Source organism: Ceratotherium simum, chromosome 29 (genome assembly GCF_057802395.1).
Source record: "Ceratotherium simum simum isolate JZ-2026a chromosome 29, ASM5780239v1, whole genome shotgun sequence".
NCBI classification, from domain to species: Eukaryota; Metazoa; Chordata; class Mammalia; order Perissodactyla; family Rhinocerotidae; genus Ceratotherium; species Ceratotherium simum.
Genome location: NC_141928.1, coordinates 14,100,360 through 14,124,444, shown reverse-complemented (window position 1 = coordinate 14,124,444; position 24,085 = coordinate 14,100,360). Strand labels below are relative to the sequence as shown.

The 24,085-nt window shown below is 37.2% G+C and overlaps 1 protein-coding gene across 1 annotated transcript; it reads left to right on the top strand.

Annotated features, from left to right (window-relative positions):
- The first annotated feature begins 9,159 nt into the window (after positions 1–9,159).
- On the top strand, positions 9,160–13,652 carry LOC101392602 (olfactory receptor 1J4-like). The gene is made up of 2 exons (XM_004423747.3): positions 9,160–10,066; positions 13,615–13,652. Exons 1-2 carry the CDS (start codon positions 9,160–9,162, stop codon positions 13,650–13,652), a joined length of 945 nt encoding a protein of 314 aa, XP_004423804.3.
- The last annotated feature ends 10,433 nt before the right edge of the window (positions 13,653–24,085 follow it).

The following is a 24,085-nucleotide window of genomic DNA, read 5'->3' as shown; positions in this document are numbered from 1 at the left end:
AAAAAATTAAAAATAGAAATACCTTATGATCCAGCTATCCCACTTCTGGATATTTATCCAAAGAACTTGAAATCAACAATCCGAAGAGGCTTATGCACCCCTATGTTCATTGCAGCATTATTCACTATAGCCAAGATGTGGAAGCAACCCAAGTGTCCATCAACAGATAATTGGATAAAGAAGATGTGGTATGTATATACAATAGAATACTACTCAGCCATAAAAAAGACAAAATCGTCCCATTTGCAACAACATGGATGGACCTGGAGAGTATTATGTTAAGCGAAATAAGCCAGACAGAAAGACACATACTGTATGATGTCTATCATATATGGAATATAAACTAACATAGGGGCAGAGAGAACAGTTTGGTTGTTGCCAGTGGGGAAGGAGTTGGGGGGTGGGCACAAGGCGTGAAGGGGCGCATTTATATGGTGACTGACAAATAATAATGTACAACTGGAATCTCACAATGTTATAAACTATTATGTCATCAATAAAAAAAGTATGCGCACAGTGAAAGAACAAAAATGTACAAACAAAATATGGGTTCACATGGGTTTGTCTACCTTTAATAAATATGTAGAAATGATGTGATTTTGAAAATGTGCTGTTTTATTCAATATTTTACTTACTTCTAAGAAAGGAATGTGAAGAAACCTTCTGGGGTGCTAGAAATGTTCTATATTTTGATCCAGGTGGTAGTTACGATGGTTGTATAAATATGTAAAAATTCATCAGGTCAAATATTTCAGATTTATACATTTAATGTATTCCTGTTAGACATTAATACAAAAAAGGGAGTTGGGAGAAAATACCACAAACCGTGACCATGATTTTCTGAGTGAAAATCAATATATGTTGCGAAAAAATATATATAATAAATGTTGAGATATCTATAGATGATTAATGTCATTAATCGTCATTGTCCACGTGAGGAAATGCTCCCGTTTCTCCTATTGATTTTTTCATTCCTCTCTAATGTTTTCTTTCTTTGCTTACATCATAACTCACTGAAACAAAAGTCTTCTTTCTTTTTGCATTATCATCAAACATTTACCACTATGTCCTCTCCAAATCCATCATCTTGGGGGGGGGAATCTCAGGTGGGAACAGGTGTGGGTGATGAGCAGAACATGCTGCTGAGTTATCAAGGCCTATTTAGGATGCTCAGAAGCTGGAGAAGCTGGAAGAGTGAGTGCAACCAAGTTTTTGAGGGAGAGCTGAGGATCCAGCATGAGAAGTGACTGTATAGACACAAGCAACACACTCAAATAAGCCTTAATAAGAATGAAAGCTGACTTTTTAACAACAGCAGCAACAAAAGATTGAAGGAAGTCAGAAGACAAAGGAGTGACAACCTTAGTAGAGTGAAAAAGAAATTCTGTCAACCTAGAATATTACATCAGCAAATATATCCTTCAAACTGAAGGTGAAATAAAGATATTAACAGAAAAAGAAAAACAACAAAACATTTGCCAGCAGATCTTTACCTACAGAAACACCAAGGGAAATTCTTTAGGCAGAAGGAAGGTGATTATAGGACAAACTTGAAAATTCAGAAATATTCGTATGATTGGTAAACATAAAAATGAATGTTGACTGAACTAAAAAACACCAAAAATAACGATATCCTACTGGTATTTTCTGAATAATCTTAAGGTCACACTGTGTGAAAATGTATTTGGAAACTCAGTTGAAGTCAATAACTTCCCAGGGAAATACATATTACCAAAATAGACTCCATAAGATAAAGTCCAAACATATCAATTTCTGTAGAAAACAAAGTTAGGCCCATATGGTTTCATGGGATATCTAACAATGGTCCAAGACTTGATAGTCTGAATGCTTGCTGATTGTTTCACAGCATTGAAAATAAAGGAAAACATCTTAATTTGTCTTATAGGTGAAACAAATACAACACTGATGTGTAAGTATGATAAAGAAGTACAAAAATAAAATGTCGGGTTGACAGTAATTATGACTATTCATGCAAATATACTCAATAAAATATCAGCAAATAGAATCCAAAACCACATTAATAAAATAATACATATAACTAAGAGGGATTTTTTTCAGGAATTTGAAGTTGGTTCACTATTAGGAAATCCTTAATATAACACAACACATTAATAAATCTTGGGTTAAAAATCATATAACCCTCTCCATAGAGGATGAAAAAGACCTCAACAGAATTTGACAATACTCAAGAAAAAAATAATTGGTGGGTCATTTCTTAATAAAATATATGTTTTACATGAAGTTTACATGTATTTCAAGTAAAATACACTATATATTATACTATGAATATTACTATACATTATAAAATTTATAGTTATACAGCCAACATCTTACTTAATAGAGAACCACTAAAGACACTGCCTTTAAGATCAGGATTAGATTCAGAATGCTCACTAATCAACATTGTGGTGAAACTATTAGCCAATGAAACTAGATTAATGACATCAATTAAAGTCATAATAATTGGAAAAGAAGTAAAATCTTTGGATGACTATCTACATATTTGAAAAACAGAAAAAAAAGATATCCTGAAAGCAGAATTTGTATGGAGTTACTTTAACTGCATAGTCAGTTCAAGAGAATGCAAGTAGTCTGCAGGAGTCAGACATTTGTCAACCCTGCCTCATTCCCCCTTGATCTTTCTTCACCAGCAAACTCACACTTTGGCAGACTGGACTCCCCGTTCACCAATTATTCCAATTTTAGAATTCAATCTGAATATGAAGTGGGTCATATCTAAACAGACCCAGCCATCTCCAATCCCCTTCCAAAAGTGGACAGTTCCGTGTCATCTTCACAGTGAAACTGATTTGGGTTCAATACTCTGGTGTTGTTTTCTGTGTTGTAATCCAATTTGCAGCATCTCTCCTGTAACTTGTCACATTTCCACAGTGCAATTACTGCTTTAAAACGAGGTTTTACTTTATTTCTTTGTTTAGGCCCTCATTCTAAGTTTCTATTTGTTGTACCTTATTGGGTAAACTTCTTACCTAGACTCAGCCCAACATTATTATTCATTTTCCCTGCAAAAAGATTGGCGTACTGCCTTTGAGTTCAAGCTTATGCAATGCTCCATTGGGATATGTCTCCAGGTGTATAATGGTTGAGAGAGTCATTTTAAAAAAAATTTCTACAACTTGGTTATTATGCCACACTGGGCATGGCATTTGGACCAGGGTGCCAACTGTTTTTCTGAATTCACATGAGAGATTGCAATCATCTTTGTAGGCCATTCCTGTTGCAGAGGAGTTTCTGTTACAATGAGGCTGCCTCTCCAACCCGTGGATAACTATTCCCAGGACACTGGCCTTTCCTTTCTCTCCCTTCTTGTCTTATTTGAGTAAATTTTCTTCGAATCTCCAGGTAAGTCATCTCAACTTTTAAAGGACATTCTTCCTTAAGGTGTTAACTAAAGTCTATTATTTCCCACAGGCCACAATCTAAAGCAACTAATAGATTCCACTTTAATAATTCATAATTTTAGCTCTTCTATTATTATTCTCCAGGTGACAAGGATATCTGTGAACTGATATGGAATGATTTTCAGGATATATTGTTAATGAAAGGAAGTAACGTGTCTAAGAGTATCTGTAGCATGCTTTCCTTTGTGTAAAAATGAAAAAGAAATAAGAAAATACATGAGTAGCTGCTCATTTCAGCAAAAAGGAACACAGGAGGAAGTCAGAAACCAGTGAGTTTGGTGGCCTACAAACCTGGGTGGGAAAGTGTGGGAAGGACTGGGAGACAGGTATAACTATTTGCATGTTTTGACCATGTTATCTTTTACTTGCTCAAAAATTAGTGAAAAAATAAAGGCTGGGAAACAAGGAAAGTAGAATAAAAACAAAATAAGTTAACTATATTTCAAGTGAATAACATGATGAGACTGAAGGAGAAATTAAAATAACTACACTGAGTCATTCTTGAACACAATATTTTGTCTGTATACCATCACAATAAAGAAAAAATGGCCTGCAAAAATATATCGAGCTGCAGTTAGTAGTTTTGTCATCCACAATGATATGAGTTCAGGATTCTGAAATTACTGAACATATATTCCAGGATTCAGTGAATAAATAAAAATATTGTTGGGGCCGGCCCTGTGGTCTAGTGGTTAGGTTTGGCATGCACCTTTTTGGCGGCCCGGGTTCGGTTCCTGAGCATGGACCTACACCACTGGTCTGATGCCATGATGTGATGGCCACCCACATACAAAATAGAGGAAGATTGGCATAGATGTTAGCTCAGGGTGAATCTTCCCCAGCAAAAAAAATACATATTGTTGAAAAAGGGAATGACTCCTCACTATCAGGGAAGGTGACACACATGTGGAAACAGAGATGCTCAAAAGAACTCCGTGGTGTCAGCTGGAACTGGAGGTGTCAGTCTGAACTCAGGTTTTTATTACGCATATAAATAGGTTGAAATATATGTATTAGTTATGAATATTTATACTATTCTCATCCTCTATTCTTTTCATCCTATTCCCAACCCACCTCCTATGAGTAATCATTTCTATTAGTTTATTAGTTTCTTGTTCATACTTTCTGTGTTTCTTTTATATATACTTATTTGTTATATATACATATAAGAAGTCTTGTAAGCAATGAATTTACTAACAAATTTTCCCTCTAAATACCATCATTCTCTAAAAGGAAACCGTTACTTAGAAAGATGACTGATTTCAGTGCTGGGACCAGGAAATACAAAAGTGACCTGGGAAAATTTTGCTACACCTGAAAGTAAGGAAGTGATCAACAAATCATGGAGACAAAGGAGCCAGCTTAAGTGGCTCCCCGTGGTCAAATCTGAAATAATTTGAACTTCAAAAAGAATAACAACCATAATGGATTATGACTCAGAGATTAAAAGAAAATCTATGAATCCATAATGATATAAATAAATTGATAAAAATAAATAGTAGAGAAGGGAAACCTCCATCTTACAGAGACCTAATACATGTAGAATGATTGATGGAATGAGAAAAATCACCATTTGGCCACTACAATTACGATAATTGTTTCCTGAAAGAATCATCTGATTATTTTGAAGTATGATGTTATATATAGTGGTTGAAATTTTAATGAGAAATAACATGTTTATATAACCTTAAAATACCTACCCAAGTTATATTTATTAATTTCAAAGATAAAAATAGTAACTTTATAGTGGAGAAACCTGGCAGATCACCTAAATTAATTGACCAAGGTTAACATCACCAGTAATTGGAAAAATTGATGTCAGCTGCTTTGTGATAACATGCACTGTGGTGTATCTGCCAAAGATCTGTAGCCTGATTCTGAGATATACGCATACCTATATAATAATAAAACAAACATGGTTAATATTAACTTTTGGGGAATCTGAGTGAAAGGTATATGGGAATTGTTTGTATAGTTCTTACTTTTCTACAAGTCTCAAGTGGTTTCAAAATAAAAAGTTAAAAAAATCCTTTGTCCATAATTACTCAATAAGAGAAAAAAGAATATCGTATGGGTATATTTCTCAATTTAAAGTTTAAAGTTGGCATCCAGGCAGACAATTATGTCTTCCAAAATATTCTCCTTGTAGCCCCTGTCAGAGACAGAATATGGACTGCTGAATCACGGGCAGGACACAGGAAAGTAATTCTATAAAATGTCATCCCTGCTCTTTAAGTGTTTACAGTCTCTATAATGAAACTGTAGAAGCAATTTTACACGGAGAGAAGAAGCACTGTGTACAACAAAACGTATTAGCATAATTGCCACCCACAAATTGACACACAAATGTGCAACTAGAAAATGTTCTCTACACCCATGTTTCCTAGATAGTTTCCATTTGCTCCCCCAGGTCCATTCTCCAGCCTTCTCCAGCTTGTTTTCTCTCAGGATTCTGACCTTCATGGACTGCATCAACTGGGCTCCCTGGTCCTTTGGATTTTGCCAATAGAAACACAAGCAAGGGATCAAATGCAGAAGGAGAGAGAGGTTGGGGCATTTATTCTGTTTTCCTTCCTGCTGGATTGTGGGATGGCAGTGGCTGTCCACAGTCCTGGCCAGGGGCACTTTCTTACCCCTACAAGTCCCACCAGGTTCTCATAACCACTCTCTCCCTTTGCTCCTGTTTCCCACTGCTGCTAGCCCTGGGTGCCTCACCATCCCTTAGGAGTTTCCCTTAAACTTGCCAACATCTTTGTAAACAAGCCATTATTACAACCTTTTTAAAAAATCCTTTGATCCAGCTCAAACCATGCCCAAAAAGAAAGGCATTGCTGGGATCAGAGACTCCATCCCCTGGGACTCCAGTCTCCTCTTACTCCCGGACATGCAGCCCCCCAAAGGGCAGTAAGAAATTGGCCTATTAGCATCTGGCAGCTCCTCCCTGACCCAGAAGCCTGGGGACTTTGTTTCTGTCCTCGTGCTGGTACTTAAAACGTTCTCTTTTGCTCATTGCTCCAGAGTTGGTTACAGAACATGAATGGTTGTAGAAGCACTGAGGCCACAGATATTTCTTCTTTTCAGGATATTAAGTCTCCTGAAGAGAAGCTGAGCATTTGTGGAACAGTCTGAAGCAGGTGTCTGAACTCACCAAGGGTGAGCACAGGTCAGAGAGAACTGGAAATCTGTACTTGGTGATGGATCTGCCTGTGTGCTTGTGGGTTTGTGTGCCTTTGTGTTCAACTGTGTGAGTGTGTGTGTGTATGCTTGTGTTAGTGTTGTTTGATAGTTGCATTCCTGTGTGTGTGTGAGTACTATGTACCTGACTCACAGCCTGATTCATTTCCTAAGTTGTACTTAATCTGGCCTCTGTTTTAGCACATGTGGACCAAGTTATCAGCCTCCTGATGTGTGATTAGGGACCCCTGATTCATGTCTACGGTCTTAAATACTTGCATCACAGCTGAGCAGATGAGAGTTCAGCGTTGGGAGTGAGACTGTTGTCTCCCTTGCTGGAGAGAACGCCCGACCTCACGAAGAAACTGAAGTCCAAGAGGGCTCAAACCTCTTCTCAGCAGCATGAGCTAGTGTATGTGGGAGCTGTGTTTGTGGGTGCTTTCACTCCTATGTGAGAGCAGGAAAGCATATTGTTTGCTTTTGTCTGCGTGCATGTTGCCACATGCATGGGTTGTTGGTGTTTTAAGGACTGTGCCTGTGTGAATAGATTTAACTGCCCCACACTGACTGCCTTCTCTGGGGAAGGGTGTGGGACAGAAGGGGCTGAAGCATGCCTCTCAGTAGTGGCAGAGTGTGTGCTGCTTGTTGTAGTGAGTGTGTGGCTAAGTGTGCATATGTGTTGGTGTGTGTTTCTTTGATATTTTTGCATTGTGTGTGGCCTTGTGTGTTTTAGATGTGTGTGTATAGTGATAAGTTATGTATTTGTGATAGTTGAGTGTTTACCAGGTGTGCCATGTGTCAGGTGTCTTGATGTGCGTTGAGAGTGTATTTGTGGTGAATGGTACATCACCGGTTATTCTGTATGTCTCTTTTTGTGTCTTATTTTTGACTTGTATGTATGTATATGAGTGCTTATGAACTGAACCCCATACTGGCTCTCCTTCCTTTAGGATCTGGTCACAGGTGACTGGAATCCTCAAATCAGCATGGTGTGTATGTGTGTGTGTGTGATTTGTATGTGTTTTGGGGGCTTCTGATTTTCCCCCATGACTCAAATATTTCTTTCAGTGCCTTTCCTCTGGAACACCATTGACTGAGATAACCAAATCTCCAAACTCCCTGTTTCTGAAATGGATCTGCTATGATTTTTATATACTTGAATGTGACTGAGTCGCTCAGAGTGTTTTAACCCTTCACTTAATGTCCCAAGCAAAGACAAATTAGCGTCATGCTGTGTGAAGTTAGAGAGCAGAACCCCCACCAAATGGTGATGAGGCCTGGGAAAATCACTTAACTCCTCGGCCTCAGTTTGCAGTCTATAAAGTGGAAGGAATTACACTTGCCTGATGAAACTTACAGGCTGTCAATAAATGTTTATTGTTTGAGTAAATGATAACGAATGTGAGAGTCTTTTGTCAATTGGAAAATAGATCAGTATAAACGAAGAGAACTATGTAAGGAGGGAACTAAGAAAATTTTGAACTACTTTGGCTTCTTTGCAGCCCTAAATGAATGCAAGGTGTCTGGCGCCCCTAACGAATGATGGGGGAATTTTCCATGTGTAGTAACTGAGAGCACGGGCTCTGATCACACAGACGTTATATAGAACCACATAAAGTAGTCAATATTTTATGTTTCAACCTACATAAAATGGCAATATTGTAGTGTATATATATATACATTTATATGGAATTTATATAATTTATGTTTCTCTTTTCCGAGAGCTAAATTAGGTGAAAAAACATTCATTTTTGGTACAGCTGGAAAGATTTTATAAAATATGGGAATGAAAGGCTGATATGTGGATTTAATTAGGACACGTAGGTAAATCCTTAGCCTTGTATCCAAATGTTCACCAAAATGTTCACCAATTTTATGAAAGATAATTTGTAGATTATTCTTGTTTGGGAGCTATTCTGGTATCAAGCAGCTTTAAATGACCACCCACTTCTAGAGTGACCATGAGTTTACAGCTGTAGGTCAATGGGACCTGGTCAGGTTCACAGGAGGAGTGTGTCAATGCTCCAACAATACCACTTTGGTGCTGGAATCTCATGATACTTTAAGGCAGAAACAATTGATACTAGTTTGCTGAGGCTCATCTACTATTTCTGCCACAGGGAATTATTACAATTTGGCTCTGTCTTGGTCTAGTGAATCATCCCTCTATGCTCACCAAGATCTACACTCATAGAGGGCAAGGTCCTTGCTTATCAGTTCACTGCTGCATTCTCAGTCCTTAGTAGAAGTCCCTGTTCAGACTCAATGTTCAATGAATAATGGTTCAATGAAGCAGTGAAAACTTTCTCACTTCTGTGCAACGAGGTCTCGTTGACTGCTTTTGGAGGTGATGTTTTCCTGGAGCCAGACTCAGATAGAGTGAAGATGCATGCATGCACAAGTGTAAGAAATTAATAGGAGTCCATTTAAAAATTCCTTTTTTCCTGGAGAATTCCAGTATGAAATGTAATGGTCTCAATCATCCTTTGTAGGTTCCTGAGATTGCCAAACCTCCTTCATATCCAGCATATAGAAGAGCACTATGAGGCCCGAGAACCAGAGCAACATGCCTGAGTTCCTCCTCCTGGGGATCCCCATCCCACCAGAGCAGCAGGGCTTGTTCTTCAACTTATTCCTAGGGATGTACCTGACCACAATGCTGGGGAACCTGCTCATTATCCTGCTCATCAGGCTGGACTATCGCCTCCACACTCCCATGTACTTCTTCCTCAGCCACTTGGCCTTCTCTGACATTTCTCTTTCATCTGTCATGGTTCCAAAGATGCTCATGAACATGCAGACTCAGCAACAATCCATCCCCTATGTGGGATGCATTTGTCAGTTGTATTTTTTCATAGTTTTTGGTTGTCTTGACAATTTCCTTCTTGCAGTGATGGCATATGACAGGTATGTGGCCATCTGTCAGCCACTCCACTACACAACTGTTATGAGGCAGGATCTGTGTGTCTCATTAGTAGCTGGGTCCTGGTTCTTCAGCTGTGCACATGCACTTTTGCACACCCTCCTCTTGGTCCCAGCATCTTTCTGTGCTGACAATACTATCCCCCACTTCTTCTGTGAACTAACTGTGCTCTTGAAGATGAGCTGCTCAGATATATCCCTCAATGAGCTGCTCATCTTTACTGAGGGAGCAATGGTTGTCGTCTTGCCTTTGATTAGTATCTTGGGCTCATATATCCATATAGGGACCACCATCTTAAGGGTCCCCTCCATGAAGAGACTATTTAAAGCCTTTTCTACCTGTGGCTGCCATCTCTTTGTGGTATCTTTATACTATGGGACACTTGTAGGTGTTTACTTTTTCTCCTCATCATGGGGCTCCAATGGCAAAAACATTATTGCTTCAGTCATGTATACAGTAGTTACCCCTATGCTGAACCCCTTCATCTATAGCTTGAGGAACAGAGATATAAAACAGGCCCTAGAAATATTAGTCAATAGGGCTAACTTCTTTAAGCGACAATTGCTAATTCTTATTATTGCAGCCATGAGCCCAGTAAGATGTATCTGCTAAAATTATTGTATGGTTGGTACTTCATATAAGGTTAAAGCAATATACATTCTGCTGTCATATACAGTATTGTTAATATGTCCACTAGGTCAAGTTTACTATTTGAATTGTTAAATATTCTTCATTCCTAATTAACTTGTGGATTTGTCTTTTTCTCCTTTTAGATATGTCAGTTTTTTCTTATGTAATTTTTATACTATGTTATTGAAGACACACAGATTTAGTATCACAATCTGCTCCGGATGGACTGATTCTTTAGTGTAGAGGTATGCTGAAGCTGGCTGCAGTGACTTCAAGATGGTTGTGCACATTTATTCCCAAGTCCACATTCAATGACTTCATATTTGTGCCATCATGTTTGATGATCACGATTGAAATCAGCCATAATGGGAATAATGACACTATGGAAATCGGCAAATTCTTCAAAGCAAGTCTTTGTGAAAAAAAAGAGAGAGAGAGAGTCGGTTTTTATGCATTTACAACACCCCACTTCATTTACAATTACGAGATACTCCTCTTAATCTACAAAGGTTCCTACCCTAACATCTCATCTACTTCTTCTGATATTAGTATAGATATACCAGATTTCTTTTGATTAGTGTTGCATGGTATTTCTTTTCCATCACTGTACTTTAAATTTTTCTATGTCCTTATATCTGTGAAGTATATGTTGTTAACAGTGTAAAGTTGGGTTTTGCTCTTTTATGCAGATTGACAATCATTATATTTCTGGAGAATTTGATCAATTAACAGCTAATGTAATCATGATATATTTGAATTTATATATTACATATTACTATATGTTTTCTATTTGAGGTGTCTGTTTCATATTTATTCTGTCTTCTCTCTCTCCCTTTTGGTTAATTAAATATATATTTTATTATTCCGTTCCCACTCTATTAACTTATTACTTGTACATTACTTTTATTTTATAATTCTTTTCTGTGTTTTATGTTGAGATTACTTCTTACATTCTCTTTGAAATGTTTTTATTGTAGTAATATACATAACATGAAATTTACCATTTTATCCATTTGTGGTATCAGTTCAGTGGCATTTACTACATTCATCACCACTATCCCATTCAAGGATTCTAAAAGGAAACTCTATGGAACACCAATGCAACTGAGTACTTTGCAGCTGTGAAAAAAATAATGACAAAGTCATCTATGAATCAATATGGAGGGATTTTCAAGGTATATTGTCAAATGGAAAAAAACTAAATGTAAGAAAGCATCTATAGCATGCTACTTTTTGTGCAAAACTGAATGGGAAGTAAAATATACATGTATCTGCCCATTTGAGCAAAAAGAAACACAAACAGAATAAATCAGACACTAATGAGATTGCTATTCTACAAGAGGTGGGTGGGAATGGGGTAAAAATTTGGGGAGATGAATATATTTATTCATACAGTTTTGACTATGTTATCTTTTACCTACTAAAAAATAAATAGAAGAGGGCGAGAAATAAAGCAAAATAGAATAAAAGAAAACAAATAAATGTAAATATATTTCAAATTAATCCCACAATTAGACTAAAGGGGAAAATAAAATAACTAAGCCAAGCAGTTCTCGAACACAGAATTTTGTCTCTATATACTCGGAATAAAGAAAAAAACTGTAAACAAAAATTTTGAGCTGCAGTTTGTCATTAACAGTGATAAGAGTTCAAGATTCTGAAATTACTTAACGTATATTCAAAGATTTTGCAATAAGTAAACGTGGAAAATAATGACTGCTCACTATCAGGCAGTCAATGCAAATAATCAATAATCAATCTATAGTAAAGGAAAGGAGAGTTTTATTTGAGTCAAACTGAGGATTATAGCCTGAGAGTCACAGCCTTCACAAAGGAAAAAAGTGCCATGGAGAAGAGCAGTTTTCAGCCCTGTTATATACCATTTCAAAACAAAGATACATACCCCAAGCATAACAGGGGTACATTCCTTCAAGGGTTCAAGGAGACGTTTGTTTTGGATTAGCGTGTACACAGTGGGTCAACATAACCCTGGCATCATAAAAAGGGAGACTTGAATTCTTATCTTTAAAAAGTACTGAGACCTCTTAGAAGGTAGGCATTAATTCTTATCTTCAAAGGGCACATTCTTTACTTTAGCGCAATGATTAAAGCAGATGTACAATGTACGTTTGATAGGCTGTAAGTCAGGCTTCTTAGGTTCAAATAAAATTCAGGCAAAATCAAGTTCAAACAAGAACGGCTTCCCCATATACTTTAATACGTAAAAAATTTCATATCATTTCCCACTTTTGATTATTAGTCTTTCCATAGAAAGCATGTATGATCAAAATACTACCCCTCGATGCCTTGGCGGTTGCTTCCTGCCTGAGGCCCCTCATGTCTCTTGGAGCTAGGCTTTACTTCAATTGACCTACCCTGTAATCCATGCTGGGGGGTAATAGCTAAATATGACTGACAATCATAAAGGTATACACTAACATGAGAAGTAACTTTATAGATTATATATATTTTAATTAGTTCAAAATGTCATGCAAACATTTTATGTATGCTTTTGTGACCTTTTGTGATTGCATTGTTCATAACATTTATTGAACAGATATAGTAAAATAACAAGAAACCAATCAATAATATTTGAAGAGCCAATGTGATTTAGTGATGGATTTAAAGAGACAAAAGAAGCCAAAACATCCATAACATGAATTTTGGTAATTTTGTACTAATTTAACTATTTATTTGCCTCCTTTATCTACTGTTATGTGTACTTTATAAGTTTGGGCAGACTGGTTTATTATAGTAAGAGGATCTTCGGTTGTCACTTGTAATGATTTTTCTGGCCAGTTAGATTCCATTAAAATTACTTCTTGTGGTGGATGTAGTTCTAATTCCCAAAACATTTGATCATCAATATCAATATTAGTATAAATCTTACTATCTTTAAACAGTTCTATTTGACTAGTCAAGCTGGTATTACACCATATAGCAGTAAAGTTATGATAAAAAGTACTTTGATTATAATACAGGTCAGAATGTATATCAGAAGTATTTTCTAAACCTAAACCTTCCCAACAAAATTTCTCTTTACCCATATACCATATATTGTTTGCATGGGTGTGGTTGTTATGGGCCAATTAGAGGGAAATTTGGGGTTGCACTGCTGTTTGAGGCATAGCCACAATCAAATCAAAATTCACAGATTTGAGCGGATGTAGAGTTCCAGTAAGAGTTATTTGATAATAAGACCCATCTTCCCCCAACAGGGAGAATTCTCATAGAATTTAAATTGGTCCCTATTCCTACTACTTGGGCAAAATCATAGGTGTGGCTTGTTGTAAGTTTAGGTACTAAAGCTGTGATTGAACACTTATGTGAATTACAAGATCCTCTAAATCAGAATCCAGGAAAGCTTCTTTATCCTGTTGATGATAGGCTTGAGTATACGACATAAGAGACTTACAGTAGCTGGTCATACTAGAATAAGACAACACGGGATCAGCAGAAGGTTGTGTACCAACAGACACTGATCTCTGGTGATGATTCCACGTGGGGTCAGTTCATGTTTTCCAAGATGGGTACGTGAGCAGTCAGCAAGAACAAAGGCAATATCTTAGTCAAGGGGGCTCCAGTATAAAAGTATATATCAAAACATCGAAGACAATTAACAGGACTAGAATCCAATATCCACAAAGGTGAAACATAATTTCCTCTCTACAACTACCCTCAATTTTATCAAAGATAATCACAGTAAAATTAATTTGTTTATATTAAAAATTGATTATTTATATGTGAAAATAAGAATACTCACTGAGAATTTCTGAATTCTGGAGAAATCAGATTGAAAGAAAAAGTAAATGTTTCATCTTTGTTCAGAAAGGTACATCTTACCAAATTGTTGACAGCTTAAGAGAAAATATTTCTTTAAATCTGGAAAAACAAAATATTGCAGCACCCTCCTTGGTTTATGTAGTGATATGTAATTAATATTAGATCTTCATATTTTGTTAGCGGTTTTATGAAGCCATCAGTTTCTCCATTAGAGATCTGGAATTTCTTACCTAGTTCAGTTTTATGATCTGAATGTTTATCGGAAACCTGATTTCTAGAATAAGTGTCAGAGGCCTTGCCATGAATCTCTCTGAAGATGAAACATATTTGCAAAAGCATCATAGTAAAACAATTAATATTTATAGATGACAAAAGACTTAACATTATAGTGGAATGGAAGAGGATATTTGGTCAATTCTATGACATAAAATTTTCAGATAATAACTAGAATTATGGCTGTTAACCAGGATAGATAAAAATTTTAGGGATGTTATAAAATTTTTAAACACTTATATTGATAACATTTACCCACGGAATATAACCTCGGAAGGTTTGTCATCATTATTTGACAATGCTTTCAGTGCAATTTAACATGGTAAATAAGGCTAATTAGTTTAATATCTCCCTCTTTATAGGAAGAGAGAGCAAATTCTTTAAGTCCCAGGGGGCCACTGGAAATTCTCAAAGTTACTTTTATGTCAAAAGAAAGACCATTTTGGATTTGAATTTTGAGAAGTTTGTCAAAAATATACAACCGTTTTAGAACACTTGGTCAAATAGGATCATAGGTCACTGTGAAACAGTGTTTAGTTATCCATTTAACCATGTTGACAATCAAAGATTTTCAGGCAAATACAGAAATGCAAATAGTTGTAAGAAAAACCTTAGCTCTTGTGATTAAACTGCTGATAACAACAATACAAATAAATTTTGATAAAAGATAAAAATCCCTGCCTTTTTGGTAGACTGCTCAAAGGTAAAGAAGAAAACTCTTCATAATCTCTTTATCAAGAGCAGACTAAATGTCCAAGAAAATTATCCATTTCAGAGTAAGAAAATCATATTCTAATTTTTGCACCAGCTTACTGTTGATATTGAAACTCATTTACTTACTTAACCTCATTTCAATCTTAGCCAATTTGACCATGCACAAAACTCTTTCCTCAGGGTTTCTCTTCTACAAACCTTCTATAACTTTCTGTTTTTACATTCAGAATTTGTCCCATGCCCTCCCTCCTTCCTAGTACTTTAGGTACAAATTTACCTTTCTTAACAAAAGTAAAAGCAAAAATATCCCCACTCCTTATACATTCTTTGCTGAAAACATACATATTACTTTCCTTGTATACAGTAATGTTTACTTTTTTCTTTACATTAACATTCTGAGGATTGACAGACTTATACATACTATCTAGAAACATGTGCTTACTCATAGAAAATTTTTCAGCATTACACAAAACATGTTTATTAATAAACCCAAGTATATTCCTAGTTTCTCTGTAATAATAATCCAAAAGTAGATAAATCTATGTTTAGTAATTAGTGTCTAATATTTTATATTATGTGGAAATGACATAGATACTTAATAAATTTCTATCATTTAACTTAATTTAGCAAAACTCTAAGGTTTCAAGTTATCAAAAGTTTTTGAAATCATTTTAGTACATATATCATAACATATAATTATTGTTAAAAGGTTCACCCAAAAACTTTTATCTTACTTACTTAGTTTACTTGTTCCCAATAATTAAGTTTAGATTGCCTACAAAAATTTCATGATATATTAGACAAAATCAGGTATCATAATATTTGCTGACAAACATTGTAACAGAGATAACATGAGCTTATTTGACTAATAAACACAGGTAGAACGAAAGTTGCATGACTGAATCATATCCAAGCTGATAACTCTGAAGACATGTTCATTTCAATCAAACAAACAAACCTAAATAAGCTTCATTTACGCAAGGTTATTTTATATTAAGTTAACTTGAAAAACATTTGGCTTAATTTCTATTACATTTAGAAATAAATTATGTAAGTGCTTAGTCTAAGCCTAATAAATAGAAATCTTTTAGATATTGTACCGTCTGGAGGTAGAAAAACATCACGTATATATACAACAGGTATGTAGACATACACAGATACATAGACAGAAGCAAGCAGAGATGTTAAATAGTTTTTGGTAAATTTTTCCTATGAATCAGGTAAATTCAAAACTCACTAATTTATAAAAGAACAGTTGGATACAAACTGTATTTATTGCCAATAGAATAAATTAAGGTTATCTGCTTAGGAATTGATTATGGTCTAGATAACAGTTCCTAGAGAGGTTGCAAGCATTTTGAGAATAAATAAGGGAACTTTTGGGGATTGGGAAAAGGGAATGAATGGAATCTGAACCACCTCTAGATCTGAATTTCCAGTTTTGCAAAGATTTGTATGATAAGGACAGTTGCTCTCAATTCTTCAGAAATGGGGTTGTAACTTAAATGACATCATAGTTTGATCTATCTGTTCAAACATGTCATACCTAATTTGCTTCTTTCTCTCTGGGTACACAGTTTTATTTTAACTGAGACAAGAAGTCCAATAAAAAACATCCTATCAGGCTCCTAATATCAGCTTCCAATTTGGCCAAATTTCTGATGACAAGTTGATAGTCTTTTGAAATATCTTTTCAGATTTCAGCTGGACAAACAGTAAATATTAATTTTTAATTTTTAAATTTTCTGTCCCAATCCATTAATTTTTATTTTATTTTATTTTATTTTTTGTTTATTCAGTAACATTGGTTTATAACATTGTATAAATTTCAGGTGTACATCATTATACTTCTATTTCTGCATAGATTACATCATGTTCACCACCCAAATACTAATTACAACCCATCACCACACACGTGCCGAATTATCCCTTTCACCCTCCTCCCTCCCTCCTTCCCCTCAGGTAACCAGCAATTCAATCTCTGTATCTATGTGTTTGTTTGCTGTTATTATTATCTACTACTTAATGAGGGAGATCATAAGGTATTTGACCTTCTCCCTCTGACTTATTTCACTTTGCATAATACCCTCAATGTCCATCCATGTTGTCACAAATGGCTGGATTTCATCATTTCTTATGGCTGAGTAGTATTCCATTGTGTATACATACCACATCTTCTTTATCCATTCACCCCTTGATGGGCACTTGGAAGAACTTGAAAACACCAATGCATAAAAAGACATGCACCCCTGTGTTCAATGCAGCATTATTCACATTAACTTTTAATTTTAGTTTCCCCTTGAATCTTTAAGGGACTAATGTAGCAATTTCCCAGAAAATTTCTCAGAGTCTCATTAACTCTGGGAGGGGTTCATATAGGGCCCTCATTCACAGGTTGATATGCAGGTGTCTGTAAAGCCATTAACATAACAGACTTTTATATAGTCTTTTCTTTTAGGTGCGTCTTATGTCTTAATTTTTTATTACTGTTTGCTACAAAACTTTCAATAAGGCTATTTTGGGATTTTGAATATTTTGCTTTTAAGTGCACTTCTTAAATGATCTTATGTAATTGGAATCTTCCTACCAATGACCAATGCAATTCCCTTGAGGCTGGTAGCTGCTTGGTAAGACCATAGACACAAGCGTAGATCAACCTACATTTCTGTCTTACCACATCTGACTGCTATTGGGGTGCAACACACATTTCTGTCCAACCATATTTTGGGGCTCGCAACCTGACAGTTACCAAGCCAGGCTCTCAGGATGTGAAAGAAGCTTAGTAAGATTTTGCTGTTCTTTGTAAATATTTGTAGCTTATGGACGCACTAAGTTTTGAATGGGTGTGCAAGAAAGTGGTACACTTGACTCTCTAGAGATTCAAGATTGCTTTTAACCTGTCTATTCCATGGTCCCCAAATCTAGTGCACAAAAAGACAAGTTTTGGAAGCTCAAAAGAGCCCCAAAGAGGCCACTTTAATTTTAAATTATTCCAGGTTATCTGGATCCAAAGATCCAGACATTTACAGCTATCCTCTCCATAATTCTTATACATGTATCCAAGTGAAATATCTGAAGGAAGCATTTCATCTGAAGAGGATTTAGAATAGTGGTTCCCCACACGGGTCACCTAAGACTTAAATTATCTTTTCTCAAATTTTCCCATTTTATTAAGTACTTACAAGTAAAGGCTCCATACCTATTGTTCATAAAGATGCCAGAGTTCCAGTGGGTGGCTGCCTATCTGTGAGATTGTCAGCTTCAGGAGCATGGTTTCCCATATTCTTTTAGTTTTTGTGTGTGTGTGTGTGTGAGGAAGATCAGCCCTCAGCTAACATCCATGCCAATCCTCCTCTTGTTGCTAAGGAAGGCTGGTCCTGAGCTAGCATCCATGCCCATCTTCCTCCACTTTATGTGGGACGCTGCCACAGCATGGCCTGACAAGCAGTGTGTCGGTGCACGTCCGGGATCCGAACCCAGGATCCGAACCCCAGCAGCCAGCAGCGGAGCGCATGCACTTAACTGCTACTCCACAGGCCCAGCCCCTCTTTTAGCTTCATTTTAATGTAAACTCTGAACAACTCCTAAGGGCAGTGCAGTGGGTCCAAAGTGTGCTGCCTGTGAGTGTCACTTCCCGAAAGGCTGTGAACACGCTTTTTTTTTTTTTTTGTGAGGAAGATCAGCCCTGTGCTAACAACTGCCATTCCTCCTCTTTTTTTGCTGAGGAAGACTGGCCCTTGGCTAACATCAGTGCCCATCTTCCTCCACTTTATATGGGATGCCGCCACAGCACGACTTGACAAGCAGTGCGTTGGTGCGCGCCAGGGATCCAAACCGGCGAACTCCAGGCCACCGCAACCGAGTGCACGCACGTAACCGCTTGCACCACCAGGCTGGCCTATGAACACTCTTATGTTTCTGTTTCTCCTGCCAGCAGTCTAAAATTACCATGAAGGCTCAGAGCACTGGATGACAAATCCTTATGTGTGCACCTCCAGAGGAATCATCAAATATTTTATGTGAACAATCACAATGGAGTCCCCTATGGGGCCACTGCACATTGAGAGGATTAACCTCAGACACTTCCACTAGATTCTGAGTCACCTGAGAAGGTCTTGCAGCTGGAAGGAGCAAGTGTCCTTTATCTTTGGAGCTGGATGAGTTCAGCCTCTCATTTTGCCATCAAGCAATTTGTTCCAACTTTATAAGCATAAGTCTTTTCTAATTTTTAAAGCCAAATTAAAAGGTCAGCTATGCCAGTTCAATCCAAATTTCTCCCTATGTTCCCCTTACCTTGGAAAGGTACCGGTACTCCCTTAAGATGTTAAAATCCTAATACAGAAAACAGCTTGAACAAAAGCCAGGACCATCAACTTAATGAAGAAGTCTGGATTTCAGGAGAACTAACCAAAACATCTGAAGGGTGCAGTGAAGCTGGAGGGGTACAAACGGTCTGTGCTAGTACCAGGTGCTGTTCAAAGTAGGCTCCAGGTGGTCTCAGGTGGCTTTCTCTGAACTCCTGCCTGGCTCACAAGAAATGTCAATGCAATAATCAATAATCATTCTATAGTAAAGAAAAGAAGAGAGATTTCTTTGAGCCAAACTGAGGAGATGAGCCCTGTAGTCGTAGCCTTTGCAAGGGAGGAAAGCACTCTGGAGAGGAGCAACTTTCAGCAAAGTTATTACCATTTCAAAACAAAGATACATACATCAAGCATGAGGGGGGTACATCCTTTCAAGTCTTCAAGGAGATGTTCATTACAATGAGCACGTACACAGTTGGACAACATGACCCTGGCATCGTAGGAAGGGACACATTCATTCTTATCTTTCAAATGTGCTGACATCATAAGAAGGGAGGCATTAATTCTTATCTTCAATGAGTACATTCTTTATTTTAGGGTAATGATTAAAGCAGATGTACAACGTATGTTTGATAGGCTGTAAGTCAGGCTACTTTGGTTCAAATAAAAATCAGGCCAAGTCAAGTTCAAACCAGAAGGGCTTCCCCATGTACTTTAACATAAAAATATTTTCTTTTCAGGGGAGAGGTGCCATATACATGTAAAAGGAGTGCTTGAAAAATACGGTATAGTATCAAACTAGAATTGGAGATATCAACTTGAGCTCATGTATTTAAATGTATAAATTGAAATTTATATATTATATATCAACATTTATACTGTTCCCATCCCCCATTCTTTCTGTCCCCCTCTTGGCCTCTCTCCTATGGCTAGTCATTTTCTTAGTTTATCAGTTTCTAGTTTCTACTACCTGTGTTTCTTTTACATAGATTTCCTACCTGCATCCTCTGAGATCATTTAGCAGCCTTGAAAGAAATTAACACACTTAATGTCAAATTATTCTCTACCATTCTCCCCTAAAAGGGAAAAACATTACTTATAAAAAAGATGATTCCCAGCTGGGGCCAAGGCATGACAAGATTATCCAAGAAAATTTTTGTGAGCCTGAGAGTAAAAAGTGCTCAACAAATCATGGGGACATCAAGCCAGCTCAAGGGGCTCCCACTGGCCAAATCTGGAATAATTTGATCTTTAAAATGAATAAAACTAGGAATAGATTATGTCTCAAGTAAATAAGAATCCATGAGTCTATAATAATATAAATAAATTGATGAAAAAACAAACGCTTTAGGGCTGATGGACAGTTCCTTCTTATAGGAGAGTACAACTGGTAAACATAGAAGAAATGATAGAATTAGAAAATATCCATTTGGCCATGACATTTGCAATAATTTTTCCTATAAGAATCCCAATAGATGTTAAATACAATGAGTGAAATTTTAATATGAATAAAGTTATGGTAATATAGTCTGAAAATCTCTACCAAAATGACACTTATTATAAGGTTTAGCAAGATAACTTTACAGTAGAGAACATGGCACACACCACCTTAACCAACTGATCAAGGACAAAATCACTAGTAATTGGAAAAATTGATATCATGTGCCTTCTGATAATACGCACTGTGGTAGACATGCTGAAAACCTAAGCCTGAAATATACATAAATACTTAACTAAACAGTGTGAAACGTTAACCATTGTGCAAATACGGCTGAAGTGTGTGTAGGAATACTTTGCCTCATTTTTACAACCTTTCTATAAGTCTGAAATAATTTCAAAATAAAAAGGTAAAAAATCCTTTGTCTCAGCTGGAACCAGGCCCCAAAAGGAAGGAGTTCAGGGCATTGCTGGCATTGGGACACCATCTCCTGGGACTTCAGTCTATCTGACTCCCGGACACGCAGCTCCCCAAAGGACTATTAGAAATTAGCCGGAAGTTTAGGGACTTGGTTTCAGTTGTCTCTCTGGTAATTAAAACATTATCTTTTTCCTCATTTCTCTGGAGCTGGTTAAGGAATATGAAAGTGCTGAGGCCGCAGATATTTCTTCTTTTTGTCTGGAGACTGAGTCACCTGAAGAGAAGCTGAAGATTTGGGCAACAGCCTGGAAAAGAAGGTGTCTGAGGTCACCAACAATGAGCACAGGTCAGCGGGAGCAGGAAATCTATACCTGGCGATGGATCTGCCTGTGTGCTTGTGGGTTTGTGTGCCTTTGTGTTCACGAGTGTGTGTCTGCATGTATTATGTGTGCTTTTGTTCATGTCATTTGATAGTTGCATGCCTGTGTGTGTACTCTGTATCTGACTCACAGCCTGATTCTTTTCCTGAGTTAGACCCAATCTGGGCTCTGTTTTAGTGCATGTAAACTATGTTATCAGCATCCTACCGTATGATTAGTGGCCCCTAATTATGCCCGTGATTTAAAATATTTGCCTCCTATTGTTATGATGGCACATTTTCCCCACTGGGTGGGCGTCACAGCTGAGTGGATGAAAACTCAGCATCAGGAGTGAGATTGTCGTCTCTGCTGCTGGAGAAGAAGATGCCAAACCTCACCAAGGAACCAAGGTCAGAGAGGGCTCAAACCTCTGCTCAGCAGGGTGCAAGCGTATGTGCAGCTTGTGTTTGTGGATGACACACTTGTGAGTGAGAGCAGGAAAGTGTATTGTTTAATATTTTCTGTGTGTATGTTGCTATGTGTATGTTAATACCTGCATGAGTTGTTCATGGTGGTTTAATGACTGTGTCTATGACTGAATAGGCTTAACAAACCCAGGCTGACTGCCTTCCTCGGGTAGAATGTGGGTTAGAAGGGACCAAAGCATGCCTCTCAGTAATGGAAATGTGTGTGCTGCTTCTTGTGCTGAGACCGTGTCTTGGTGTGGATGTGTGTTTTTTGGGTGTGCCTCTTGTGAGAATTTGAATCGTGTGTGGCCTTATGTGTTTTTGGTGATGTGAGTGTATAGTGATGAGTTATGTATATGTGGTGAGTTGAGTGTTTATCAGATGTGTCACGTGATGAGTGTGTTAATGTGAGTTGTAAGTATGCTTGTCGGCGAATGGTACATCATTGTGTTGTGTATGTCTCACTTTGCTTATTTATGATTTGTATATATGTATGAGTGTTTATGAACAGAACCACAAAATGGCCTTCCTTCCCTTAGAATGGGAACTGGTCACCGGTAACTGGAATCCTCAAATCAACAGTGGGTTTGTGTGTGTGTGAGTGTGTGAGTGATTTGTATGTGTGCTTGGGGCTTTGGATGTTACCCCATGACTCAAATATTTCCTTCAGTGCCTTCCTCAGGAGCACCATTTACTAAGATAAACAAAGCTCCAAGCAACTCACTGTTTCTGAAATTGATCTGCCATGATTTTCATATACCTGAGAGTGACTGAGTCACTCAGAGTTTTTAACCCTTCACTTAATGCCCCAGGCAAAGAAACATTAGGTGGCATGCTATGTAAATTTAGGGTGCAGGACCTCCACCAACGGCAGTGAAACCTTGGGAAAATCACTAAACTCCTTGGCCTCAGTTTTCAATCTGTAAAATGGAAGGAATTACACTTGCCTCATGAAACTAACAGGCCCTCAATAAATATTTATTGTTTGCATAAATGATAATAAATGTGAGAGTCTTTTATCAGTTGAAAAATAGATCAATACAAATGAAGGGAACTATCTAGGCAGGTAACTAAGGAAAATTTTAACTACTTTGGCTTATTTGCAGTCCTAAAGCAACACAGGGTTTCTGGCGCTCCTAACCAATGATGTGGGAAGTTTCCTTGTGCAGTAAGTAAGAGCGCAGGCTCTCATCAGACTGTCATATTAGGCAGAACTGCATGAAGTAGTCAATATGTTATAGTTTTTAACCTACAGAAAATGGCAATACATATAGTTCATAGATACATATATAGGATTCCATATATTCTTTCTAAATTCTAAGAGCTAAAATAAGTGAAAGAACATTTAATCTTAGTGTGGTGGGGAAGATATTTTTAAATCTGATAATGTTAAGGCTAATGTGTGGATTTAATTAGGAAATGTAGGTAAAGTCCTTAGCCTCATAACCAAATGTTCACCAACATGCTCACCATTCTTATGAAAGGTAGTTTGTGGACTATTCTGGTTTCAGAGCTACTCTGGCATCGAGTGGTTTTAAATGACCACTCACAGTTTACAACTGTAGGTCAATGGGACCTGGCCAAGTTCACAGGAGGAGTTGACAATGCTCCAACAACACTGCCTCAGTACTGGAGTCTCACGTTACTTTAAGGCATAAACAACTAATACCAGTTTGCTGAAGCTCATCTACTATTTCTGCCACAGTGATTTATTATGATTTGGCTCTGTCTTGATATAGTGAATTATACCTCTATGCTCATTCTAGGTCTACACTCACAGAGGGCAGGAACCTTGCTTTTCTGTTGACTGCTGCATTCTTACTCCTTAGTAGAGGTCCTGATACAGACTCAATGTTCAATAAATAATAGCTGAACGAAACAATGAATGCCTTCTTGCCCTTGTGCAATGAAGTCTTGTCATCTGTATCTGGGTGTGATGTTTTCCTAGAGCCATACAGGGAAAGAGTGAAGATGCATGTATCCACAGATGTAAGAAATTAAGAGGACTGTATTTGAAATTTCTGTTTTCTCAGAGAATTACAGTATAAGATGTGACGGTCCTGATCACCCTTTCCATGTTCCTGAGATTACTCCAAATTCAATAGCACGTTAAAAGGATCATACACCATGACCAAGTGAGACTGATTCCTGTAAACA

Coding starts and splice junctions, on each gene's coding strand:
- LOC101392602 (XM_004423747.3), top strand. CDS start 9,160: ATGAGGCCCGAGAACCAGAGCAACATGCCTGAGTTCCTCCTCCTGGGG. Junction 10,067..13,614: donor TATAAAACAGGCCCTAGAAA/TATTAGTCAATA, acceptor GAATAAGACAAC/ACGGGATCAGCAGAAGGTTG.